The following is a 27,277-nucleotide window of genomic DNA, read 5'->3' as shown; positions in this document are numbered from 1 at the left end:
AGGTCTCTCCCCACCCAACCCCAAACCCATCCTGTACTGGGAGTCTCACACTGACTTGGAGAAACAGTCCAACAGAACTCATTCTGTGAGCAACGCTGTCCTCTGGTGGTGGCCCAGGGAAGTGCTGAGGCCTCAGCGGGGTTCAGTGACTGTGGCAGAGCTGTCGGTGGGGGGAGGTGTTTGTGGGTCTCCCCTCCCTGGATTGTTTAAAAACCCAGACAAATAAGAAGCAGGAGGGAGGGATAGGCTTCACTGCCTTTTATTTGTTACAGGATTGACAAGGGATTAAAATATTCCAACACGCTAGCTCGGGGAGAATGGTAACTGTTGGAGACGGAGCTCCCCGAAATGACAGGACATCCCCTTGACCCAGGATCCTGAGACCACCCCTGGACCCTGGACCCATGAAACCCAGCTCCCCCCAGACCTTGGGCCCCAGCACCTCCCAGAATCTGGGTCCCCAAGACCACCCCCAGAATCTGAGCCTCAAAACCCAGCACCCCTCCACCCCCACCCCGGAGTCTGGGACCCAGATGCTCCTGGATTCCAGATCCTGACGCCGCCACTACCACACCTCTCAGATACTGGGGATCACAAGATCCCTCCCTCCCTCCTAAAACAGACCCATAGAGCCCCTCCCCCATTCGTCCCCACACACCAGAACCCAACAGCACCCCCTCCCAGAATCCAGGTCCTTCCCTCAGACTCTGGGATCCTGAAACCCTCCAACACCACCCCCCCCCAACCCCAAAGGCTCTGGGAAGGCCCCTCCTCTGAGACTCAGGGATCCCTGTACTCCTCCAGCTGCTGGGGCTGCGGACCCAGAGACCCACCGCCCACCCCCCCCCGCCCCAGATGGAGGTTGGGTGGTGGGGGGGGCGCTAGATGGTGACAGCGTGCTCCTCTTCTTCTCACTACAACTTCTTGGTGCCTGTCTGTTCCAGTGAGGCTGCCTCAGCTCTCAGCTGCTCCTCCCTCTCCTCCCGGAACCTGGCGTAGTCCTCAGCCGACAGCCTGTAGGTGTGGGGGGGGGGGGGGGGGGGGGGGGAGACAGTATGGGGAGCGGACAGACAGGAACACTGTTAACCACACGCACATAACCCCAACAACCCCATTTCAAGCTCCGACTGTGTGTGTAGCTGCTTGTGGGGCAGAAGGATAGGTGGGGGGGGGGGGGTTCTGCCCTGTTTCTTGCCCTGTCCAGTCCTCTCCGCCATCCCACTGCCCCCATTCCTGACCAGTGAGACCCCTTGTGCAACTAACCCCTGCCCCCCAACCCCACGGAGCTATTGGACTGTGGTGTGCATCACGCTCGATCCTAATATCATTCCTGAAACCAAGGCTAGCGCCGACCTTCACAATCCACGAAAGAAATGGAGGAAGGCCGCGTGCGGGGGGGGGGGGGAGAAAGAGTTGGAGCTGACTTACTCTCGCACCACCTTGATCCCCAGGGACATGGCTGACCCGATCAGGCTTTTACACACATTTTCCAGGGACATGTCCTGCAGACGGAAACTCTCATCCTGCGACTTCACCTTCGCAATCTCGTAAATGTGCTTCACTGTCACCATCCCAGCCACCTCGTGCCCTGGGAAAGAGAGGGGGGGGGTGGAGAAAAAGAGAGGGATAGAGGGACAAACCCCATCAGACCACAGCAACCAGCCCCGCATCCCTGCAGACCCGAGCCCTGGCTAGGTTCTTGGCAGACCAATAGAAACCCACACGCTGTTAAACAGCTCAGGGAGGCCATTCAGCCTATCAAAGCTGTCTGAGCAAGTCGCGCTCCCCACTACCTATCTCCTGCCTCCACACCCATACATTTGTACCCAAGTAACCTTCCTAGCCCTCTCTAGAAAGCTTCATCGAGCCACATTTCCAGGCCAGTGCCTGGGACTAACTGCTGTGAGTGGAGAAAGCTTTCTCCAATCGAACCAAAGAAATTAATGAGTTGGGATGGCCCACCCCTCCCCACCCCCCCCACCTCAGCAACGACTTTGACCAGCTCCATCCCGAAAACCTCTCTCAGATCTCTGCTCTCCGAGGAGAACGGTCCCCAGCCCCTTTCCGATCTACCCCTCATCGCCGACGTCTCTCACCCATTCTCGTTCTCAACCTCTCCTGCTCTCTCTCCTCAAAGTGTTCACATAATTCTGAGATGATGTTGATCATCACCATACTCAATACTCCAGCTCAGGTCTAACCAGCGTCTTACACAAATTCAGCAATGCTTCCCTGCTCCTGTACTCTGCGCCCAATTCATAAAACAAGACAAAAATACTATACGCTTCATTCTCTGCTCTCTCTGCCTGTTCTGCCACCTTCAGTGATCAGTGTACACATAGCGAGCTCTCTCTGCTCCTTTGGAACGGTCACTTTCCTTTCTAGCATCACCCCACACGTCTCCACATCTCATCACCCAAACGCCCACTCCATCAACTTGTCAGTGTCCTTCCGAGAGCTCCTCACTGTCCCCCTCACCATTTACAATCCACCCCCCCCACAAAAGACTCTAACTGTCCCCTGCACAGTGCATTCACCCTGAGCAACACCATGACAAACATTCCTCCAGCCCACTGCCCACCCACCATTATTCTCTGCTCGCAATCCCACCCCCGTCCAATTCCTCCACCTCCCTGTTTAATTCTATATACACACACCCCCAAGCCCCGCAAAGTTCACTCGACCCTGATTCCCCCCCCCCATTCACTCCCCGACAACGCCCCCCCCCAGTTTTTGCTCGCCCAGCTCCCTATCCCCACAAGTACACTAACCCCCACGTCCAGCTCATCCCCCCCCACGTCCCTCCCCCTCCCCCGGTGCCCACCGCCCCCCATACCCACCTGTCCTGCCCGCCCCCTTCTCAATGCCAGCTGCTGCTTTCAGGAAGTAGGAAGCCGTGGGCATGTTGATCTTCAACTGGTAGGTCCGGTCGGGCTGAAAAGAGGTACAGTCAGAGCAGGTACCACACCCTCTCCCCCTCCCGGGGAAAAACGCACAGGCACCCTCCCACCACGGGATACCATCCCAGACCTGGCTCCGTCTCTGGGGCACTGTGCAATCTCCCAGAGATGCCCCACCAACCCTCGAGCCCATCCTTGACACTGAACACCCCTCTCCCCCACACCCCACTCCGAAACCTTTCCCTGGCACTGCCCCCCTCCCTGGAGGCAAGTGGAAGAGAGACAGAGACACACACACACACACACACACACACACACACACACACACGTTGGCGAGCTTGATGGCTTCACCACAGAGTCTCACATGGCTCGCCTGAGGTGGACAATCGTCACTGGCCTACCCCCGCACCTCCCCCCACCCCCCACCCCAACCCCCTCCAACCACCCAAGGATCATAACGCCAAGGGTCAGACACGAGATGCTGGGTGTGCAAAAAGGGAGTCCTGTCCTTACCTCTTCAACTGGGGGGGGAGTGGGCCAGGCTAATGCTGTGTGGATACCAGATCAAACCCCACAACAGGACCCTAGCTTGCACAGGGATTTATTTATTATTGGAATCAGAAACAGGAATTGCTGGAAAAACTCGGCAGGTCTGGTGGCATCCGTGGAGAGAAATCAGAGTTAACATCTACAAACCTAACCACGGAACAAAACGGAAGCTGCTGGAAAAGCTCAGGGGGTCTGGCAGCGTAAGCCTACCTCTGCTCCTCTCTCCACAGATGCTGACAGGCCCCCTGACCCTTTCCAGGTGGAAACCTGGCAGCATCAGTAGGAGAGAGGAGCAGAGGTAGGCTTATGCTGCCAGACCCCCCGAGCTTTTCCAGCAGCTTCCGTTTTTGTCTCGGGTTTCCAGCATCTGCATTTCTTGCGGTGCTTTTTGTGTTTAGGATTGGCCCAGGGTGGCAGTAACCATCATCAAATGCTGTAAAACCCCCCCACTGGGTTCATTAACCCCCTTTAGGGAGGGCAATGTGCCATCTTTACCCAGCCTGAGCTACAGGTGACTCCAGCCAAAGTGCGGGTAACTCTGGGCTCAGCAGGGGTAGTTAATGGTGGGGCAGTGGCTCAGCTAGCTGTCCCCACATCCTGGAAACCGAACATGGAAAGCGGTGAATGCCCCATAGCACTGCACTCAGTACATTTTGAAACAAACGAACACTTACATTGACCAGGATCCGAACAGGCAGAGGGATACCCTGCTTCATATCCTTCGTCCTCTCGTTAAACTCCTTACAGAACTGGCCAATGGGAATACCCCGCTATAGGGAGGAAAGGGCACAGTCAGTCCCAGGCTCAGAGTCGGAAGGCGAAGGGGAGAGGGGTGAGGACAGTCTGGCAGACAATCTCTCAGAACTACTCAGGGAGCTCACTCTGGAGGAAGGTCATCGCAGTGAGGTGGGAGGGTCAGTGCCAAGGGAGCGCTGCACTGTCAGAGGGTCAGCATCGCGGGGGGAGGAGGGACGGGGGGGGGGGGGGGGGGGGGGGACGGCGGGGGGGAAGGAGGGACGGCGGGGGGGGGGGAGGAGGGAGGCCCCCTGGATTCTGGGGAAAAGGTTACAGCACAGGGTCTGTCAGCTGTTGCCTGGACTGAGGCTCTGTGCCTGACCGAGGAGGGGGGCCGAGCGGGGGTCCTGGGGCTGCCTGCACCGAGGGGGAGAGGGCTCAGCGGGGGGTCCTGGGGCTGCCTGCACCGACAGTCTGTGCCTGACCAAGGTGGGGGCGCTGAGCAGGGGGTCCTGAGGCTGCCTGCACCGAGGGGGGTGTCAAGCGGGGATCCTGGGGCTGCACATGACCGAGAGGGGAGCTGAGCAGGGGTCTTCCGGCTGTACCTGGTCAAGGGTGGGGCCGAGCGGGGGGTCCTGGGGCTGTACCTGACCGAGGCTGGGGCCGAGCGGGGGGGTCCTGGGGCTGTACCTGACCGAGGGTGGGGCCGAGCGGGGGGGGTCCTGGGGCTGTACCTGACCGAGAGGGGAGCTGAGTAGGGGTCTTCCGGCTGTACCTGGTCAAGGGTGGGGCCGAGAGGGGGGTCCTGGGGCTGTACCTGACCGAGGCTGGGGCCGAGCGGGGGGGTCCTGGGGCTGTACCTGACCGAGGGTGGGGCCGAGCAGAGGGTCCTGGGGCTGCCTGCGCCGAGGATCTGTACCTGACCGAGGAGGGGGCCAAGCGGGGAGGTCCTGGGGCTGTACCTGACCGAGGCTGGGGCCGAGCGGGGGGGTCCTGGGGCTGTACCTGACCGAGGGTGGGGCCGAGCGGGGGTCCTGGGGCTGCCTGTCCAGAACGTACAATCGCTCTGATCACGTTGCCAGGGTCGACCTTCTTCACCGTCCTGCTGGCTCTGGACAGTTTGGACATTCTGAGTCTGCACAAAAGGAGGAGAAAGAATTAAGTCGCAAGCCGTGACATAGATGTTCACCCAACACCCGACACAGCAGTGACACTGGAACTGCTCGTTATAGAGATTACAACAAGGTTCTCTGAAAATCTGACTTCAGTCAGGCAGAGCAACCCAGCTTCTGGACAAGGGAAGTGTTACTGTACTGGTCTGTCAGGAGGTACCCCGTAATCAGGATAAGGGAGATCCAGCGGCTTGTGGGGGCGGGGGTGGGAAGAGACACCGTGGGAGCTACTGACCGTGTAACACATTGGAATCGAGGGAGGATTGTTTACTCAACGGTAGGTTGGCACTTCCAGGTTGGCACCATGAAGCAAGTGGCAGGCCGTAAGAATCAGTGTGCAAGCCCCAACTGCTTATACCCATGACCTGAATGGGGAAGAAGGTACAGCTCCTGATGGCACAAGGAGAAGTCGGGAAACTAAACTGCGAGGAGCTGCGAAGGTTCTGCCAAGGCACAGACAGACATTCAGCAAACTTTGGCCCATGGAGCAGTGGGAGCAAAATGTGAAGCTGTCCACCTTGGCAGAGAGAATAGAAAACCGGGTCATTTTTAAATGAACAAAAAGCTGAACTGTGAGAGACAGGAGGTCCTGGGACACCAATCACTTTCCCACTCCTCTGATGCTGCCTGATCTGCTGTGCTCCTCCAGACCCACTCTGTGTTAAAATGGTGTTGCTTTGCTATAATTGTGTACAGTATTGGTGAGGTCACACCTGCTGTAGTGCTCTGAGCTTATCCTGGTTAAAAGGGAATTGCAGAGGTTCAGAGAGGGTTTACTTGACTCATTCATGAGCTGAAGGCATTGCCTGAGGAGGATATGTTGGAAAGGATGTGCCTGAATCCTTCAGAGTTTAGAAGATCGAGAAGCTAACTTGTTGGAGACTCTGGCTCCCCTCCTGATTCCCCCTAAACCCTGTCCCACAAGGCACAAGGCAGGAGTGGGATGGAATACCCCCCACTTGCCCCTGGATGGGGCAGCTCCAACAACACTCAGGAAGCTCGACGCCATACAGGACAAAGCAGCCCCCCTCAATCAGCACCACATCCACAAACATCCCACCCCCACCCACCGACGCTCAGTCGCAGCAGTGTGTACCATCTACAAGATGCTCTGCAGAAACTCACCAAAGACCCTCAGGCAGCACCTTCCAAACCCACAACCCACTTCCATCCAGAAGGACAAGGGGCAGCAGGTACATGGGAACAGCACCCCCTGCACATTCCCCTCCGAGCCCCTCACCATCCCGACTTGGGAATATATCCCCGTTCCTTCAGTGTCTCTGGGTCAGAATCCCTGGAATTCCCTCCCTAAGCGCACGGTGGGTCAACCCACAGCACATGGACTGCAGCGGTTCAGGAAGGCCGCTCACACCTACTTTCTCAAGGGGGCAGTTAGGGACAGGGCAATAAACGCTAGACAAGCCAGCGATGCCCAGGACCCACAAGTGGGACTTGAGAAGGTGGAGACTGGAATGACTCTCAGACAGTCACAAGTTGGTGGAACCCGCTTCATGGGGGAGTGGTGGAGGCAGGGTGAGTGAATATTTTAAGGCAGCATTAGAGAGAGATTTTTGACTAGCAAGCCTTGCTCAATTGAAGAGTCAGTACAGGCACAGTGGGCTGAATGGCCTCCTTCTGTAATGAAACAATTCTGTCAATAACTCTCTTTATAACTAAAATGTAAGGACTAAAGAGTGGACAGAGAGAGAGAGAGAGATGAAAGGTTAGACAGAGAAACATCTTTATGAGCAGAAGCTAAAAACAGAGAGATATCAGGTTAAGGAGACGGTAGGAACTGCCGATGCTATATCAGATATCAGGTTCAAACAGGTTATAACTAGAAACTAAAGAATGCAGATTAAGATTTTATTTGACTTATTGTACTCACATATACCTTAGTACAGCAAAAAGCTTTGTATTGCGAACAATACAGGTAGATCATAGGGAACAAGGACATACAGATAGTAGATAGTAGGAACCTCTGATGCTGGAGAAGCTGAGATAACGCGGTGTGGAGCTGGATGAACGCAGCAGGTCAAGCAGCATCTCAGGAGCAGGAAGGCTGACATTTCGGGTCTGGATCCTTCTTCAGAAACGGGGGAGGGGAAAAGGATTCCGAAATAAAGGGAGAGAGGGGAAGGTGGATGGAAGAAGGATAAAGGAGCAGTTAGGTGGAGTGGAGATTGACAGGTCAAGGAGTTGGGGATGGATCCAGTAAAGGTGAGTGAAGGTGGGGAGTTAGGGTGGGGGTTGGTCAGTCCAGAGAAGACAGACAGGTCAAGAGAGGCCTCTCTTACCTGCATGTCTTTTCTCCCACCTCAACCGCCCCCACCCTCACCTCCTACCTACCAGCTTCATCCCCAACCCCTTGATCTGTCCCTCTTCCCTTGTCTGACCAACCCCCATCCTAACTCCTCACCTAGCTTTACTGGCTCCATCCCCACCTCCTTGACCTGTCTGTCTCCTCTCCACCTATCTGCTCCCTTATTCACCTAGCAATCTCTCTCTCTCTATTTCAGAACCCCATTCCTGCAGACAGGTCCAGACCCTTTCCTGTCCCTCTGATGTTGCTGGGCCTGCCGTGTTCATCCAGCTCCACACCTTGCTATCTCATACAGATCACAGGCTGCTTACGCAGAGTGAGGTTAACAGGCAGTAAGAGAGACAACAGGTGAAAACAGAGAACCTAAGGACCATTGAACTCAGACAGAAACATAACAGGTTAAAACAGAGAAACAACCTTATAACTAGAAATTAAGGATTGAAAAATGCAAAGGTTAAAACATCTTTGTAACTAGAAGCTAAAGGCTAAAGAATGCAGAAAGAGAGGGCAGATTAAAACAGAGAAATATCCCTGTAGAAGAATCTAAGGATTAAAGATGCAGACAGAAATAACAGGTTAAAAATGGAAAACTTTATAACTAACAGGGGAAAGCAAAGATACAATCCAAAATTCATGCCTGGACTTAGTGCAGAAGCTGGGCTTGCAGGTGGTTTTCCAAATAACTTTGAAAATACAGAGGCAAACTCACAGGTTCCCTCCCCCTAGATACTCACAATCCACAGAAACCCTGAAACTTTCAGAATAAGCTGCTGCTGGAGCTGGCCTCCAGCATGGACGCCGCCATGTAGATTGTAGGCCGGGAAGAAGAACTACAAATCCCGGCGGCCCGTGGGCGCCCCACCGCACCACGCAGGCGCGGCGAGCCGCCGCTGATTGACAGGGGCAACAGCCGAACTCGCCGAGCGCCGGAGGGCGGGGCCTTCGCGTTCGATTGACATCACCATACCCAATAGAGATGCAACGTCTCTGCGGCTCTCTACACCTTGCCCAATGGCGTGCGAGGCAGGCGGGGATTGAGCGGAGACAGCGGAGACCCACCTATCCCCGGGTTTGGTTGAGAAGCGGGAGGAGTAGGAGGCGGTGACGTTGCCGGGACCGAGATGGCGGACGCTCCTCCTGGTGTCGAAGCGCAGGATCTAGGCAGTTGGAGCATCCCGGAGCTGCAGGCCAAGCTCAACGAGATCGGCTTCCCCACTCAAGGTAAAATCCACACCGGAATTCACCGCTTTCCCTCTCCAGCCGGACTCGGGCCTGGCGCCCCTTGAAGCCTCGGCCTCGAGTGTGTAGCTTCCCCTTTCCCTCGGGCTCCAGCTCCTGGCGGCCGGCTGCGAGGCCTGATGGGTCTCAGTGAACCCTGGCCCAGGCAATAATATGGCTTAAAAAATGCCACAGGCACTTAACATTCAATGTGCTATCATTAAAATACTTAGTTTGGATTTTAATTTCCCTAAATTCGTGAATAAAATTCATTTAATTGAATCAAAGCATTGACAAAGTAGTCTTGATTATTAATTTTATCAAAAAGAAATGGAAGTTTATTAAATTAATGAATAATTGGTAGTTTCGTTAATCTAATCGGTAGTTTCATTAACCAGACTCCACTATGTTCTCCACTCACCGATATAAATTGGTGTTCCCTTTTGAAATTGGGTTTTCTTGTGGCCTAGTCCTGGTGAGGGCAAGATGGAAAATTTTTGACGTTTTGTGTTTTTTTTTAAGGTCTATCTTATCCTTAAATGAATAACGAACAAAGTGATCTTTAGTGAATTGTAGCATGACATAAGTTTTGAAAAAACCCACATCAGTAAATGCAGTAATAGAATTTTATTACTTACTGTTACTGATTTGATTTTTATCCATGGTTTTTATCTTTGTGGTTAGAGAGCAATGTTGCTTTGAATGTACGTAGGAGCAAATTACTGCAAATGGTGGAATCTGTACTGAAAACAAGAAATGCTGGAGATTACAGTGGGTCCGGCAGCTTCCACGGAGAGAAAGAGGAAGCTAACAGTTTGAGTCTAGATGACTGTTTATCAGAGGTGTTGTTAGCTTGCTCTCTCTCCATGGATTCTGCCTGACCTGTTGTGATCCCTGGCATTTTTTGTTTTCAGTCTTGCGTTTTTTTATGAACGTTATTCTGCTTCAGTATTTCAAGTTTTGCATCAGACGGAGATTATGTTCTTAGGGCTAAGAGGGGAAAGAGGCAGGGAGGTGGATGTGATCACATTAAATGGTGGAGCAGGTTCAAAGGGCTGGGTGGCCTGTCCTTCTCTCTATAGGTGGTGAAAGTCTAAGCTTTTATTTTGGATAATAAATGCTTCAGATGTGCCATGAAGGGGAAGTTCAGACTTTGGGTCATATGAATATCCCTCCTAGGGCTTGATTCACGAGTCCCATTCAGTGCAGTACCAAAGGAGTGCTACTTGTCTTTAGGACGAGATGTTGGCTTGCGGTCGGGAAGCATTGCAGCTGAGACTCCTCTCTTCCACCTTGTCAACAACTTGCAAAGCTCCTTAGGTGGCACTGTCCAAACCCACAGCCACTTCCATCAAGAAGAACAAGGGCAGCAGATACATGGGAACACCACCACCCCCCCCCCCCCCCCCCCCCCAACTTCCACCGCATGCTTCCCCCTCCAAGCCACTCACCGATCTGACTCGGAAATATATTGTCATTCCTTCAGTGTTGCTGGATCAAAATCTTGGAAATCGCTCCCTAAGAGCGTTGCGCACATGGACTGTTGCAGTTCAATTGCAGTTCAATAAGGCAGCTCACCTCCACTATCTCCAGGACAAAAATGGATGAGCAATAACCACTCGCCTGTGAATGAATTCAAATAAAATGAAAAATCCCGTGGCAACTCCGGAAGAACGAGACTACTCCCAAATCCAAATCACCAAACCAGCCGCTTCCTGATGGTTAGGTTTCGTTAAAAGTGCTTTCGTGCGCTGTGAACATCATTGGGGCCGTCATAACTGTCTCTCGAAGAGGGAGGTCAGCACCCCTCTGGACTGTCTCACTTGGCTGTTTCAGACGGCGGTAAAAAGCCAAACCTGTTGCTGAGAGTCTGGAGTCACATGTAGGCCCGACTGGGTAAGGATGGCAGTTTCCCTTCCCTAAATGGGCATTAGCCAGGTTTATTTTTAAACAACAACCTGCTCCATTTTTTGTGCCTCTGTTCCGCGTCCTTTAAGATTTGAAAGCACTTACCTCTCCCGGGAGTACGGTGCAGAGCCTGTGATCGTAACAGTCAGGGAGCTCCCTGACTGAGGTCACCATCTGAATCATTAACTGAGCAAATGAAATGTGAGGCTGGATGAACACAGCAGGCCCAGCAGCATCTCAGGAGCACAAAAGCTGACATTTCGGGCCTAGACCCTTCTCCTGAGATGCTGCTGGGCCTGCTGTGTTCATCCAGCCTCACATTTCATTGTCTTGGATTCTCCAGCATCTGCAGTTCCCATTACCACATTAACTGAGCACCTCCTTTTACTGTTCCTTTATTGTCAGATGTAACTTTGCCCCCGCTCCCCCCAACCTGATACTGCACACTATCTGTATGTGTTACACCCTCTATTAAGTAACAAAGTCTGAAGCTGCTACCTACATTCTTGCTGAGACGTGCAGTGGGAGGCTCGGGTATCTGAGGAATGGCACGTTCCAATGCTGGTATCCCTCTTGTTTTGTGTATTGTACACCCCTCGGGGTATTGTATGGCAGTCCTTCTTGGGCCGTGATGGAAATGAGCTCTCCTTCCAATAGAGAAACGGTTTGGGAGCGTGGTCTGCCCTGGCAGGTGGCATGTGAGGTGCTGATAGTGCAAACAGAATGCTCCTCGTTCCCTGTGGGTGCTGCACCTCTGAGCCCTGTAACTGACTGATGTTACCTAGAGGAGTGTTAACTATGTAGGGAAGTGGGAGTGGAGGAGTATCTTGATGGTTTTAAATTAAGTTCATCCTCAGTCCCTCCATGTCATTCAGTAAGAGCATGGCTGATCTGCTCCAAGGCTCTACTCCACTTCCACGCAACCCTCAGCTCCCCAATAGGTCAAACATTCATTTCCTTCATCTGCAAATGATCTGTTGTACTGCTGGTTTTCTTCTCTGCTTTCTCACATAATACGTGTGTGTTTTTGTTTCGAAAGGTGTACGAGAGGAACTTATTGAGCGTCTACAGAACTACAGCTTACAGGTGAGTGCAGCCTCCTCAACTGCTCCGATTTCCTGTTCACAGCACTCCCTCCACAGACACAGAGAGACTTTGTTCCCTGGCTTGGAGCCTCAATTACAAGATTAGAGGAGGAGAAATATCTTCACTCGAGCATTGTGAACCTTTGGGATTCTCTCCCCTCAGGATTGTGATGCTTCAATATTGAACGGCGTCTAATGCATACTTCCTTCCTGAAGTAAGGAGAGCAAAGCTGCCCTCACCAGGGTCCTGTACAGTCACAGTAAAACATCCTTACATTCGTATGCATTCCCCTCGCAATAAAGTCTACCATTCCATTTGCCTCCCTAATCACTAGCTACACCTGCATATTAATATTTTGTTGTTCATCTGCCAGGACACCCAGATCCTTCTGCATGCCTGGGATCTTCTCCTTTGTGCTCTCTCTATATGCTGTTTCTCTGTGTTTCCTGCCACCATGTACAAATCCACACCTTGCTGTGTTTCATTCCATCATTACCTGACTATATCCTTTCACAGACTCTCCGTCTCTCCATCAAGCTCTCGTACCAACTTTGATGTCATCAGCAAATATAGCAGCTATCCATGCGGTCCCTTCGTGAAGTAATTTATATAAATTGTAAAATGTTGATGCTCTAGCACTGACTCCAGTAGCACACCACTTGTTACATCTCGACAATTAGAAAATGACCCATGTATCCTCATTTTGTTTCCTGTTAGCTAGCTAGTGTTCTGTCCGTGCCCAAATGTTACACCTGACACTGTGAGCTTGAACTTTCTGCAATAATCATTGAAATGCCTTGTCATGTAACATGTCTACAGGTTTCCTTTTATCCATGTTACTGCTTTAACAAACTCTGTAATAAATGAGTCAGTTATGACCTCCCTTTCACAAATACATGTTGACTCGACCCGATAGCATTGAGATTTTAAGTGCCCTGCTCTTACCTTTTTAAATAATCAATTCCAGCGTTTTCCCTGTTTCAACTGTTAAATTCTCTAATCTCTGATCTGATGGGAACATTCTGAAAATCACCTGATCTACCTGCTCTTGAATTCTTCAAGAGTTGTTTATTGATATAACTGTCCATGGTTATTATTCTGAGATACAACCTCTGAACAAGTTTCCTAATTAATTGGTTTGAGCTGGATTTTGTAAGCAACGTTTTTTCCCCTGTTACAGTGTGAACAGGCCCCTCGGTATCTAGCCTCAGGAATATAGACACGGTCTGTTTTAAATCAGAGATAATGGGAACTGCAGATGCTGGAGAATCCGAGATAACAAAGTGTGGAGCTGGATGAACACAGCAGGCCAAGCAGCGTCTTAGGAGCACAAAAGCTGATGTTTCGGGAAGGGTCTAGGCTCGAAACGTCAGCTTTTGTGCTCCTAAGATGCTGCTTGGCCTGCTGTGTTCACCCAGCTCCACACTTTGTTATCTCGGTCTATTTTGAACAAGTGCAGTGGGTACTACTCCAGTAGGTGTTTTCTCGCTGAGGATTCCTGATGGTTACCTGGTAGATGTTGGTGGCTTGCTCTGTTCGGTGGGTGACATTGTTGATTCTGAGGTTTTTAACAGCAAACCAGTGATCTATACCTCACCGTCTGCCTCTTGCCTTTACAGAATGGTGTAGTCCTGACTCGACCTCACCGGGCTGACGACATGGACAAGGGTCACCCAATGCCACCCCTGCCAGGGCAGGTAAGCTGGAATGCGGAATGGAGTGGTGTTAGGGACAGAGCTTCCCAGACCGCGTGAGCTGTAGGGGTTTCCGGCTTCTGAACCTCCTGAGACAGTGCCTAGTACCGGTTCTCAGAGCCAGCCCTTGCGCTGCCCCACCCTCGCTGTCTCTCCAAGGCTGGACAGGCAGGGAGGTTTACGCCACAAATCTCCAAGAGAAGTTTTCAATTCAGCACCACCTACAGGGCTCCAGCTGGTGAGCCTGGAATAATGGCTGCTGTCTTTCTAGGGGGTGATGGGAAATGGGATGTTTCTGTAGCTGCCATTTTTGTCGGGCACAGTGCGGAGAATGGCATGAGCAACGTCATCCTGTGGCACGAAGCAGGAGGAGAGGGCGTTCAGATTCTCATGTCACCAGAGAACATCGAGGGCTCAGCTGAAACTACATGAGCACGTAAAATAATAACATTTTTATAAAACACTGTAAAAGCTCATATTTTCATATTTCTGTAATGTGATATTTTAATTTACAAACATTAACAATTATTTCCTCGCTGTTACTGTGCTGTTGACTGGTGTCCAGACTCATGTTTGTTTTCCTAGTGTTAAACTAGGATCACGGCCAGTTGGCGGGGTGCACCTTTGAGGAAGGAAGGGTTCTGAAGTAAAGCAGTTTCCTCACACGCTCCTCCCCTCACCTTTCTGTGATACAGCGTAGCTAATGGCTGGAAGTCATGTGACCTGTCATATTGAATCACTGAGTCATTGCTGATGTTGAGCTGGAGGGGAGGGGGTAGGTGTATGGAGGCAAGAGGGGAGCCTATGAGAAAAACAACTCCCTTCACCCTGAGAAATTGAGCCTTGCTAGTCATGGAGTCGACAGCGGTTAGTACATAGGGAAGTTGGGGAATCTCTGTCTTTAAAAGGCATGTTGACAGAATATAAACCAGACTTTTTGTAATTAGCCAACCTGACTATTCATCATGAGTAAATGGACTCTAGTTACAGGTAAACAATTATAAACCGTCAGCAGAAAACTGCTACTTAAAATTCTAACCCTTCTACGTGCGCCCCCCTTACATAGATGTTAAAAATAAACATGGATGGGAGTGAACTGGGAACTCTGTAGTCCTTGTTCACACGATGTGTTGAGTTGGGTCCTTGCTGGTCAGAAGGTCATTTCTCCGCCTTCCTTTTCCAAATGCCTCGTCGTTATTAAAGCTCACTGACTTGGGGATTAAATGCCACTGCCCACAGCAACTGCTTCTCATCAGGTTTAAAGTGACACTTGACTGCAGAGAACAGGGAGACAGCTCCTGAGATAGTGGGAGACCTTATTCCCTTACGGGTATTGTCAGACAAAAGGCCTTTGCCCTCACTAACTGGTCACTGGTCCATAGACCAATCGACTTCTTATTGCCAATCGACAAGCAACATATAAAATAATCAGAGGGTTATATAGGGTGGATAGGGAGAGCCTTTTTCCTAGGATGGTGATGGCGAGCACGAGGGGGCATAGCTTTAAATTGAGGGGTGAAAGATATAGGACAGATGTCAGAGGTAGTCTCTTTACTCAGAGAGTAGTAAGGGAATGGAACGCTTTGCCTGCAACGGTCGTAGATTCGCCACCTTGAGGTACATTTAAGTCGTCATTGGATAAGCATATGGACGTACATGGAATAGTGTAGGTTAGATGGGCTTCAGATTGGTATGACAGGTCGGCACAACATCGAGGGCCGAAGGGCCTGTACTGTGCTGTAATGTTCTATGAAGCCCCTCGGCTGCAGTTTATCTGTGAACATCACTGTGACCTACAGCTGTACAAACAGTGTTTGTAATGACATACTTTTAATCTATGCAGCAATCCTTGATTTTTAAAACAACCTTTTTTCGTTTCAGCCCACAACGTTTAGAAACCAGAAAAATAAAAAGGTTGGTTCTCTCCAGAATGAGGAGAGGGGCTGAGTTGATGCTTAGTTCCCTGAGGCACAACTAGTCTGTATTAGAAGGTTCAGTTTGTGGATCTCATCAGTTGTGCGGCTGCAGGAAGCTCTCGTGCCTTTGTGTTGCTGCCCTTTCTGATCCCTCTAACCTCACCTTTGCCCCTTTTGCCAGGTGCCCGGAATGCAGTTACCCCCTCGCACAATGGGGCTGAATCGCATGCCTGGAATGCAGATGGCTTTCCCCATGGGAGTTGTCCCAGCTGGAATGGGCCCCCGTCTCCACATGCCCTCAGTCGACCCATCTGCTCTGTCTGAGGAGGAGCGTCTCAAACTCGCACAGCAGCAGGCAGCCATCCTGATCCAACAGGAGGAGCAGGCTAAGCAGGTGAGCGGACAGCTGTTGGCTGCTGCGACTGGGTAGGGGCATAGGGTGTGTTTGAACTGGCCCTTAAGGAAGTGAGATTAGCCTAGCTTCTCTCTACAGCAGCATTCCCGAGCTTCTCAGTAAAATATCAGCATAATGTCATAGGAATTACAACACAGAGGATGGCCGTTTGGCCCATCATGTTAAGGCACCTGGTTGGGTATACGAATGGAAAGGGTTTACATGGATGTGGGCCAAATGCTGGCAGGTGGGACTAGATTAATTTAGGATATCTGGTCAGCATGGACAGTCCTTTACGCCTCTATGATTCTGTGGTGGGATAGTAATGTCTACTATAAACCCATTCTTCGATCTTTCTCCCTGATTCCTTTTCCAGATTCAGTTTTGCTATATAGCTGTTTCTTTCTTCTCCTCCTCCCTGAGATTAATTCTGTCTCATTGCATTTTACCAAATCTGCTCCCTGGGAGACAATGGAATGTTCTGCTGTAAGAAGCTATTCTGAAAACACTCCTGACCCAGGCTACCCACAGTGCTCTGATTCATCTGCACTTACGCATTAAATTCAGATCACCTATATTTATCAGCACGCCTTTCTCAAAGGCTGTGATGTTTCTTTGTGTGCATCCCCTATTACAGTCTTGATTACAGTTGGGGGAGCTTATAAACCACTATCACTGGTCACTTCTGACATTTACTGTCCTTTATCTCTATCCGATCTAATTCCAGAACCAAGGTCACCCCTCCCTTGCTTGATGCTTTAATTTCCTTAATTTACCCCCACCCAAAACCCCTAACCTTTTCCTAGCTTTCTGAATGCCATGTGCCTTTGAAAATCCAGGTCCCAACCTTAGTCATCTTGTAGTCATATCTCTGTAATGATTAAAAATATCATGATATTTATTTCTATTTGTGCCACCAATTCATCTGTTTTGTTACAAATGCTATTCAGCTACAGAGCCTTCGGTTTCATCCTTTTACGAGTTTGGAAATCTCTAGCCCTGCTCTGTCATGTTCCTGTCATGCTCTGATCACCACTTGCCTTAGTGCTACCCCTTACCGCTGGAGTTCCGGTTAGAATGCGAGGTGTCCAGGAATTCCCTGGTGCGCCTTTGTTTGTCTTGTTTGATTATGGATGTGTTGTCCCAGTCAAATGCGTGTCCTTTGGCAAGTCTATATGTCGGAGTGCCTGGTAGTGAGACAAAGAACTACAACAGAAATTGAAATACTTAGTGGACAACAGAACCTACTCCATACACTCATCCCAAGGATACCAGGATAGAAGAAGATGATGAGATGATGAAATCCTTCAACATAACAGCATTATTTACATCCATAAACATTGAACTAGCCAAAGAAACAATTGCCACATTCCCGGATGAATCAAGTAAGCAGGTAACCCAGGACACCAGCAACATCAATAAAGACACCTCCATGAAACTATGAGACCTGTGCCTCACAACCCACTTCACCTTCAACAACAGCTTATACAAACAAATCAGCAGAATACCAACGGGATTCCCAATATCAGGACTGATTGCAGAAGCAGTAATTCAAAAGTTAGAATGGACAGCACAACCCAAACTTTAGGTCTGACATGTTGATGACATCTTCATGACTATTAAAACGTGCAAAACTAGAAGAAAGCCACCAACGCAAACAACATCCTCACCAGAATAAAATTCAAGAAGGAAGAACAGAACAACAAACCAACTACCTTTCTGGATATAATGGTAGAACGCAAAAACAACAGGGAACGCGAGACTAGTGTATATAAAAAGACCGTACATAGAGACCAAATACTCAATTACACTAGCAACCACCCCAACACCCACAAATGGAGCTGCATGAGGACACTATTTAAATACATTGCTGCAATCTGGAACTACACAAAGCAAAACAGGAGCACCTATACAGCCTTCAAAAGAAGTGGATACCCAAAAAGCATGATCCGCTATTACCCCCAAGACAGACCACAAACACAACCAGACTCACTAATCACTCCACTATACTTGAAGGACATGTCAGAGATGACCTCAATTCTACTCAGACCCCTAGGTAGCCCACAAACCAGCAGCCACTCTACAACAGTTACTGACAAATGTAAAAGGATCCCATTCCCAAAACCAACAAACTGTGGTAATGTTCAAAACACCATGCAAGGACCATGAAAAACACTACGTAGACCAAACAGGAAGAAAATTGACAATATGGAAACATGAACACCAACTAGCCACCAAGAGATACAACCAATTCTCACTTTTCCCACTACACCCAGGCAATGAGGGACACAAATTCAACTGGGACAACACATCTATAATCGAACAATCTAAACAGAGACGTGCCAGGGAATTCCTGGAGGCCTGGCATTCCAACCGGAACTCCATCAACAAACATATTGAACTGGACTCAGTGTACAAACCACTGAGAAACAAAACCGCAAGCAATACCAACCACCCCAGCAAACAGAGGCATATTGATAACCAGTGGGACAGAATGCCGACCCTTCACCGAAGGCGCATAGATGATGTTTATCTAGCCGCGGGATGACACGTTTGCAACCAAACCAACTGGTTCGGCAAGCAAGTCTGCAATTGCATCCGCAACCAGAGCTACCAATCTTCTCAGAATTTCTGTTCCTGTCCAATGCGTTGAAACCCGTTTTTGATCCTCGCATTCATCCCTGACCGGGGTGAAGGTATAGTTGCTAAATGCTATAATGTTTCGGGTTGAGGTGAACCTTCCTCAACTGTTCTGAAGAAGGTTCACTGGACCTGCAATAGTAACTCTGATTCCTCTCCACAGATGCTGCTGGACCTGCTGAGCTTTTCCAGCAATTTCTGTAATAACAAGTTAGCACTGATTGCAGGAAGGGAATGAAATACAAAGGCAGGGAGGTTAGGCTTCAGTTGTACAGGACACTGGTGAGAACATGTCTGGAGAGCCGTACAGAGAACTGGTCTCCTTATTTAAGAGGGAAGTAATGGAGAAGGCAGCACCGAGAAGGTTTACTAGGTGAGTATAGACTTTAGCATTCTAACTCAGTACACGATATTCTGGTAACCTGTGTGTTCCAGCCTCTACAGTACATTCCACATGCCTAGCGGCACAAGCTCCAGCAGTCACCTAGCTCATCGAAGGTCAGCACTGAAAGCTGCCGGGGCGGGGGGGGGGGGGGGGGGGGGGGGGGGGAGGAGAGGAGAGAGAGAGAGATGAAGACAGGCCATGGTAGGGAGAGGAATATTTTAAAACCTAATTTTCTGATCATGGCATGTGACCTGAAGTTTGGTAACAAGTCCGTGGATTGGTCAGGTTGAGGGGAAAATTGTGACAGTCTGGGCTTGGATGGGTGAGAGGCCACTTAGTCGAAATGGGGAAGGTGGGTGGGTAGGTGGGGGCTGCCAGGGGTGTGGAGTGGAGGGGTGGGCACAGGGAGTTCTAAGTGAAGAGGATGCAGGAGAATCATGAACTCGGGGAGGGGGAGGGGTTACTGTTTAAAAATGAGGGCTCTCACAGTTATCACAGACCAAGTGAAGGTTTTGCTCAGAGGACCATTAGTCTTTGGAGCTGTCTTCTTGAGAGGGGGCCGTGGGTGAAGGCAGAGACTTTGAATGTTTTTAAGGCTGAGCTGGAGACGTTTTTGCTAAGCGAGGGGGGGAGTTGGGGTGGTTTTGGAAGGTTTATTAGGAGAAGGTAGGATTGTGGAGTAATCGGATTCGCTGTGATTTTATTGGGGCTGAATGGCCTCCCCCATGTTTGTATAAGACCATAAGACATAGGAGTGGAAGTAAGGCCACTTGGCCCATTGAGTCCACTCTGCCATTTAAATCATGGCTGATGGGCATTTCAACTCCACTTCCCTGCACTCTCACCGTAGAACTTGATTCCTTGTGAAATCAAGAATTTATTGATCTCTGCCTTGAAGATATTTAACGTCCCGGCCTCCACTGCACTCCGTGGCAATTAATTCCACAGCCCCACCACTCTCTGGCTGAGGAAATGTCTCCTTGTTTCCGTTCTAAATTGACCCCCTCTAATTCTAAGGCTGTGCCCACGGGTCCTAGTCTCCCAGCCTAACGGAAACAACTTCCCAGCGTCCACCCTTTCTAAGCCATACATTATCTTGTAAATTTCTATTAGATCTTCCCCTCAACCTTCTAAGCTCTTAATGAACACAATCCCGGGATCCTCAGCCGTTCATCGTACATTAAACCTACCATTCCAGGGATCATCCGTGTGAATCTCTGCTGGACACGCTTCAGTGCCTTGTATGTTTGCATTTAGTCAATTCTTGGGTAATAATCCAGGCCATACTGAGGATCTGCTTCATAATTTAGCTACCAGCAGTTCCTGGTCCAAAAGCAGAATCTGTATCACAGTTCTGAACATATGGTCATGGCCCACACAGGCACCAGTCACTATATTCTGAAAGTCCTGGGTAGATATCCTGCAACCTGACACTGGCTGCTGTCCGTGTGTGTGTGAGAGTGTGTGTGTGTGTGTGTGTGTGTACTGCATTCCTTCTAATATGCACGCCCCAACCTCCCACGCACCCATCCCGGCAATATGGAATGGTTTCTTGTGCCCTGGTGCCAAGGCCAGTTTGCTCACTCACCTTGCAGTGCCCACTGTCACCTATACAGCCTGTAAGAAGCTTGAACCTGTTGGGCAGCTTTCAAGGCTAAAGGTCGTCCATCTTCACCACCTATATCCACTTAACCTGCCTCAGTTGCAGTCACATCCCTCCTGGCCTTCCTCAAAGGGCCTTGCAATAAGGTGCCCACGTAACTTGCTTTCTCCACGATGTATTGCGATATCTACAGGTCACCCACCAGTGCACAGCTCCCAGTCTCCTGCTGAAGACTGATAAAACTACTCAACGAATGAAGCCCCTCCATTACCCGTCCCACCCCCATGAGGTTTGATCTGTGTTGGATCGGCATCCTTTGGTCAGTGGTCAGGTTTGTTGTGAGACCTCCTGACACGCAGATCAGTCCTGGTTGCCTGGTAATGCACAGGCTGACCTTGCTTACCAGGTGCAGTAGGTTAGGTGTGAGGAGGCTGTCAATTGGGGCATCTTTTCTCAATCTGCGACCGGTTTCTTCTCCAGGGCAGTGAGCGGACGCTGGATGAACAGATGAAAGACCAGGAGCTGCTCGAGCAGCAGAAACGGGTAATGGTCCAGGAGGAATGAACAGGCTCTGAACCTTTACCTGGGCCCATCGATTGTGAGGGGGTGGAGTACATGTATGATGGGCTCCCATCACATGGGGGGAGGGGTGGGGAGAAACACACTGTGTGTGTGTGTGTGTGTGTGTGTGTTGTGTGTGTGTGTGTGTATGCGCACGCAGGGCAGTCTGCACAGGAGTAGGGTGGCAGTGGGTCTCTGTTGGACTCTGTGGGGATGTGTTTGGGTCTGATTAATGCGGCAGGAAATCCGTATGGGCCCACACGACAAAAACCTTAATAGGTGTGTGCATGTTGTGGACTAGAGCTTTCAAGGTTGGAGAGGAGTTGGGTGGGGCATTTGGGTGTGTATATGGGACAGGGTGTAAAGATGTGTCTGGGTCTCACTGTTAAATTGGGGGTTGGGGGGGGAATTGGGTCAGACTGTAAGGGGTGCCTGAGTCTTGCTGTAAAGTGGTTAGAGCGTCTTGGGCCCAGTTCTGGCCGTAAGGGCATGGTTTTAGTGAGCTGTCTGTTTCTGAATGAAGGGGAGTGGGGCATCTCGGCGCACACGTGCAGGATGTGCTGTCACTGAGAGGTGTGTGTCTTGCGTGGAGGATGTCCCATCTGTGTTTGACAGTATGTGGGCCCCTGTGTCTGCCCAGTAGTATGGTGAATCAGATATGAAGGGGTGGGCTCCAAACACATTCGTACCTCTGCTGGGTCTAATGTGCCCTCATCTCCCTGACTCTGACAGGCTGCTGCATTACTGGAACAGGAGAGGCAGCAACAGGAAATGGTTCAAATGCAGCAGGGTCCCCCTGGCACAAGACCGATGGAGATCGGGCCACGACCAGCCTTAGGTGCTAGAGGTAAGCTCGCTGTTACTGCCCTGGGGTGGGGTTGGGGGTAATCTTGCTGCTACTGCCCTCGCGGTGGGGTTGGGGGTAATGTCGCTGCTACTGCCCTCGCGGTGGGGTTGGGGGTAATGTCGCTGCTACTGCCCTCGCAGTGGGGTTGGGGGTAATGTCGCTGCTACTGCCCTCGCGGTGGGGTTGGGGGTAATCTTGCTGCTACTGCCCTCGCGGTGGGGTTGGGGGTAATCTCGCTGCTACTGCCCTCGCGGTGGGGTTGGGGGTAATCTCGCAGCTACTGCCCTCGGGGTGTCGTCGTGGTGGGATTCTGGTTTTGCTTATGTCATGTTTTCACTCTGTCTCTCCCTCTTTCTCTCTCTCTGGGGTTATAACCCCCACCCCCCCACCCACAGTGACTGCTGTTCCCATGCCCCTGACTGCAGTGCGGCCTGTCTCTGTAGCTCCTTCATTATCTACACCCACCCTGGGACCACGTATTCGAGGACCTCCCCCACCGCCCGGCGAAGAGAACAGAGAGGTAACCAGATTGCGCATATGTCAGAAACAGGCCATTCTGCCTGAACTAGGGGCCTGGCCCAGAAAGAAAAGGTCTCCCACAGAAGTGTTGTATCTCCTCTCCATCTAATGAAAGATTTAGACTTTGAAATGGAGTGCAGCATCTCACCACTACCTGCTTCAGGGCAGCTTGGGAAGGGCAGTGAGCCCTGGGCTGACAGGCAGTGCCCACACCCCAGGCACAGTGCACAGAAAGAACTGTACAGTCCATCACTGTGTGGGTGGTGTAAATCTTAGCCAAGTGTTGCACTGTTAAGTGATCCTTTCGTACTGTAGCCATTGAATGTGTGTTGTGTGAGTGTGGTGGTTTCTGGCCCTGAGGGACCTGTGATAGGATCCCGGATATCAGTGGCTGCCTCATCATCTGCTGCAGGGGTATCTCTCTCAGATTCTGCAGCTCAGCAATGAACGGTTCCATTTTTGCACAGAATGACGATGGAGGTCCTGGTCCAAGAATTCCCCAAGTCCTGGAGAAGATCCTCCAGCTCAAGGAGCAACGTCAGGTGGAGCTCACAGCATCAACAGAAGCTTCAGGTATGTCAGTGAGGTGTGTAAATGTAGAGGGAGTTTGCTGTGTATCTAAATCATTGCAGTTGCCATCCTGGGAGTGTTTGATGAGAAACAGTGTAGAGGGAGCTTTACTCTGTATCTAACCCTGTGTTTTCCTTGCCCTGGAAGTGTTTGTGGGGGTGACAGTGTAGAGGGAGCTTTACTCTGTATCTAACCCTGTGTTTTCCTTGCCCTGGAAGTGTTTGTGGGGGTGACAGTGTAGAGGGAGCTTTACTTTCAGTTTTAAAAAGCCTAGGGGAAGCTGGGAAGGACCGGATGTAAGCTGGCTGGTTACGCAGTGGGTCGGCGGAGGAAAGTACACTGCTTCCAAATGAGTGGGTACCTGCTTGTGTTTTCTGCAGACATGGGCGAGGCGACACATAGAGCTACTTTGACACCAGCTGAAACTGAAGAGGAGGAGATTGCATCCTCGCTGTCGAAGAAAGAGGTACGTGATGGTATGCTGTCACCTCTCGCTTGTCCTGCGATTGTGTGCAAGCCTGACTGTGTGATCACCCCTCACTCTCTATATTTGCTGCTGGCTGACCGGGTAACTTACTGCGTAGTCACTCTGCTTTGGAATGCTCTGGGTCCCAGAAATTTGACCGTCACTCGGCTTGACATTAGCTACACTGAGGGCCCACAACACTGTCCCATTGTGAAGGACCGAGGGAGCGCCAGGATGTGCGCGGAGTTTGGTAAAACTTGAAGTTGTTTTGTTTGTTATTTTGTTTTGCGGCAAGTGAGAATTCCAACATTCTTCAATTTCTCCAGAAAAATCGAAAACGCCGGAACAGAAAGAAGAAGAAGAAGTCAAATCGAAGCGAGGTGAATGGAGTTCAGAAGAAAGAGGAGAAGCCACCAACGGCGACAGACACAGAATCAGAAGTGGAGGTGGAGTATGTGACCGCAGAGCCAGAAATCTTTGACACAAATTTCATCTACTTCAAAAGGATCTTCGAAACATTCAGGGTGAGGAGCTGCTCTAGTTCAGTGGCTGGGCTGATGGGCATGTGCCACAAGGGGGCAGTATCAGTGGAGGACCAACAACAGCAGCGATGTCTGATGGCTGTCTTTTTACATGTTTTGTTTTTGTAGCTGACGGACGATGTGAAGAAAGATAAAGACAAAGAGCCAGACAAAGCAGACAAGCTGGAGTCAGCAGTTCTGCTGAAGAAGAAGGGCTTTGAGGCAGAGCAGAAAGGGAGCAGTGATGAAGATGAGGATGTCGACAGTGATGAGGATGTGGTATGTTTTGCTGACCTATGGGATTCATTGGGTATATTGGTCATCAGCACTAGTCACTGTCCCACAGCGCCAAGACTGACTGTTCAGGGAGCGCCGCGCTGCCGGAGGGTCGGGGCTGAGGGCGCGCCGCGCTGCCGGAGGGTCGGGGCTGAGGGTGCGCCGCGCTGCCGGAGGGTCGGGGCTGAGGGTGCGCCGCGCTGCCGGAGGGTCGGGGCTGAGGGAGCGCCGCGCTGCCGGAGGGTCGGGGCTGAGGGAGCGCCGCGCTGCCGGAGGGTCGGGGCTGAGGGAGCGCCGCGCTGCCGGAGGGTCGGGGCTGAGGGAGCGCCGCGCTGCCGGAGGGTCGGGGCTGAGGGAGCGCCGCGCTGCCGGAGGGTCGGGGCTGAGGGAGCGCCGCGCTGCCGGAGGGTCGGGGCTGAGGGAGCGCCGCGCTGCCGGAGGGTCGGGGCTGAGGGAGCGCCGCGCTGCCGGAGGGTCGGGGCTGAGGGAGCGCCGCGCTGCCGGAGGGTCGGGGCTGAGGGAGCGCCGCGCTGCCGGAGGGTCGGGGCTGAGGGAGCGCCGCGCTGCCGGAGGGTCGGGGCTGAGGGAGCACGGAGCTCATCTATAACTATGTCCTTCCTGTCTGTTAGGAAAAACGGGATGATCTCCCAAAGTTATCGAAGAAGAAATTACGGAGATTGAACCGTTTGAGTGTGGCTGAACTGAAACAGGTGAAGTGAATATTTGGCTTCCACCTCAGTGCAGAGCGAGTGTGAGGGCACTTGTGGGGAAGTGGGTCAGATGTGGGCTGTTGTGGGTTTGTTAACAGCCCCTTGTATGGCTGGCAGCGCTCTGTCACCCTCTTTCCCCCCCCCCACTGATGTGTGGAGAGGTCCAGTACTGGTAGAGAAATGAATGTAAATCTGGGAACAGGCCCAGAAAGTAGCTGAAAAGGCTAATGGACTGTTTGTTGCTCTTTATCTCGGAGAGGCTCCACACCACAGGCTGGATGTTTTGTCACAGATCCCAAGTTCAGTCTTGGGCCTTTGCAGGGGTTTGTGGAGAGCTGGGGTGGTTGGGTGCAGTTGGAGAAGTTGGGGGAACTTCTGCGGGAAGCGGTGGTGGTGGTGGGAGTGACAGAGCAGAATGACCAGAACGATGCCGAAGCTTGAAAGGGCTACGTGTGAGGACAGAGCACTCCTCGACCCCTCCAACAAAAACCCCAGAAAACTTTTGAGGCAGGGGACAGTTAAGTTGGAAGGATGATCAGCTGTTAATTGGGGTAAGGGTGGCTGACACACATCAGGCAGACTCAGAATGAATGTTGGGGCTGGACTCCCTCCTGTTTTGACTGACCATTTAAAGGTGTGCTATGTCTGAATGGCCTCCTCCTCGTCCCATTTATCAGGTTAGAGGAGGGGGCTGAATGGCTTCCTGTTCCTGTGGGACAGGTTAGAGAGGTGGGGGCACTGAATGGCCTCCTGTTCCTGCGTGACAGGTTATGGGGGGCACTGAATGGCCTCCTGTTCCTGTTTGAAACATGGAATAGAGTTTCAGGTCAGGCTGTGGAGGATTTGGGGAAATTGGTAACTTCTCCCCTCTCTTTTACTGGCCGCTGCCCGGTAGCACTTCTGGCAGAAGTGTCTGTGTGTGTTGAGGGGGGTAGGTGTGCGTGCGGAGAAGAGTGGCCGGGGGGGTGAGGTGGAAACTGTTGTCCGCTTGCTGACGCTGACCCTGGTCCCCTCAGCTGGTGGCGCGCCCCGATGTGGTGGAGATGCACGATGTGACGGCCCATGACCCGAAGCTGCTGGTTCATCTGAAGGCCACCCGCAACTCTGTGCCCGTGCCCCGCCACTGGTGCTTCAAACGCAAGTATCTGCAGGGCAAGAGGGGCATCGAGAAGCCTCCCTTCGAGCTGCCCGAGTTTATCCGACGCACCGGGATCCAGGAGATGCGGGAGGCGCTGCAGGAGAAGGTAAGGCTGGGGAGGGGCATGAATCCTGGAGGCCTACCCCAGTGCCTCTTCAGGAAAATGTCAGAGAGTGGGATGGTTCGGGATGCATCACATGCCCGAATAGGCACTGTGCCCACTCACTCACTGACCCAGAGGGCCAGTGGGGTGAAATCCCACACCACGGGTCAAGGGGCCAGGGTGGGGTCACGTAGAGTGTCCTTGCTGTTGAGAGGTGGGAGTTGTGCTGACAGTGCCCAGTGTGAGATGTGGGCACCGTGGAGGGTCAGTGACTGACGCCTCTCTCTGTCAAACCTGTGGATTTCCCTGAGCTTGGAGCCTGTCCCATGTCTACCACCAGAGGTCTCTGTCCTCCACTGATCCTTCCATACTTCAGCACCAGCCCCTCTCCCTGAGCTGGCTTTGCTTCGGGTAGAGGCAGGCCACTTAAAACCATGGCTCAGTGCTCTCTGCCACTGCCCAACACACCCCACCCCAACCAACAGAAAACTGCTTCTCAACTCCCACTCCCCATGGTTTAAATGGAGACGGTAATCCCAGAAGCTAACCCAGTTCCCACCACACACTCGCCCCAGCTTTGGGTTACAGATCACCCTGGGGATCTGAGACGCTGTGGCCAATATGTGCTTCACCTGCGTGTTATTGTTGGGAGCTGGGGACAGTGATAGGACAGAGCAGCAGTCTCTTTCCCCCTTTTTACAGACTGCCCACTTTGTGTGGACACATGCACGGACTCAATACTCGACTGTTTTGCTTGTGGTATTAACGAACTCTCTTTGTCCGTCCGGTGCTGGAGTGGGACGTGAACCGGGAGTTTCTGAGACAGAGACAGGAGCAGGCGCTCCCCAGATCCCGACAAAAGCACACACCCCCCCCGCAACGATGTCACCCCGTGTGGCCCTGCTCGAAACCCTTTCGGATGGACATGGGGTCAGCTCAGGCCTACACCTCGGGTTACTGTCAGCTGGGGGTGTGCAGGGGTAAAATCCAAGGGGGGGCAACTGTGCAGTGTAACCCCAGCACGTTGCGGGGAGAAACAGCAC

At 51.5% G+C, this 27,277-nt stretch overlaps 2 protein-coding genes across 3 annotated transcripts in view; one reads left to right on the top strand and one right to left on the bottom strand.

Moving 5' to 3' along the window:
• Positions 1–243: 243 nt before the first annotated feature.
• On the bottom strand, positions 244–8,510 carry mrpl11 (mitochondrial ribosomal protein L11). The gene is made up of 6 exons (XM_048525121.1): positions 8,414–8,510; positions 5,190–5,319; positions 4,124–4,219; positions 2,841–2,934; positions 1,429–1,588; positions 244–1,014 (listed from the first exon to the last, which is right to left on the bottom strand). Exons 2-6 carry the CDS (start codon positions 5,310–5,312, stop codon positions 915–917), a joined length of 573 nt encoding a protein of 190 aa, XP_048381078.1. The 5' UTR covers positions 5,313–5,319; positions 8,414–8,510; the 3' UTR covers positions 244–914.
• Positions 8,511–8,758: 248 nt separating this feature from the next.
• Positions 8,759–27,277, top strand: part of sf3b2 (splicing factor 3b, subunit 2) — a 33,954-nt gene continuing 15,435 nt past the window's right edge. The window contains exons 1-13 of one of the 2 annotated variants that reach the window (XM_048525164.1): positions 8,759–8,900; positions 11,845–11,891; positions 13,511–13,588; positions 15,683–15,895; positions 21,004–21,066; positions 21,817–21,931; positions 22,327–22,451; positions 22,918–23,023; positions 23,401–23,486; positions 23,813–24,010; positions 24,137–24,286; positions 24,913–24,993; positions 26,010–26,237. In XM_048525164.1, the coding sequence (XP_048381121.1) occupies positions 8,801–8,900; positions 11,845–11,891; positions 13,511–13,588; positions 15,683–15,895; positions 21,004–21,066; positions 21,817–21,931; positions 22,327–22,451; positions 22,918–23,023; positions 23,401–23,486; positions 23,813–24,010; positions 24,137–24,286; positions 24,913–24,993; positions 26,010–26,237 (1,590 nt within the window). In that variant the 5' untranslated portion in view covers positions 8,759–8,800. The remainder of the gene's footprint in view (positions 8,901–11,844; positions 11,892–13,510; positions 13,589–15,682; positions 15,896–21,003; positions 21,067–21,816; positions 21,932–22,326; positions 22,452–22,917; positions 23,024–23,400; positions 23,487–23,812; positions 24,011–24,136; positions 24,287–24,912; positions 24,994–26,009; positions 26,238–27,277) is intronic. The other variant, XM_048525165.1, reaches the window with a different exon arrangement.

This window comes from Stegostoma tigrinum, chromosome 42, assembly GCF_030684315.1.
Source record: "Stegostoma tigrinum isolate sSteTig4 chromosome 42, sSteTig4.hap1, whole genome shotgun sequence".
Lineage (NCBI taxonomy): Eukaryota > Metazoa > Chordata > Chondrichthyes > Orectolobiformes > Stegostomatidae > Stegostoma > Stegostoma tigrinum.
Note: the sequence above shows the minus strand (reverse complement) of the source record. Positions and strands in the feature narration are given on the sequence as shown.

Coding starts and splice junctions, on each gene's coding strand:
- mrpl11 (XM_048525121.1), bottom strand. CDS start 5,312: ATGTCCAAACTGTCCAGAGCCAGCAGGACGGTGAAGAAGGTCGACCCT. Junction 2,935..4,123: donor CTGTTCGGATCCTGGTCAAT/GTAAGTGTTCGT, acceptor ACCTCTTTTCAG/CCCGACCGGACCTACCAGTT. Junction 1,589..2,840: donor GAAGGGGGCGGGCAGGACAG/GTGGGTATGGGG, acceptor TCTCTTTCCCAG/GGCACGAGGTGGCTGGGATG.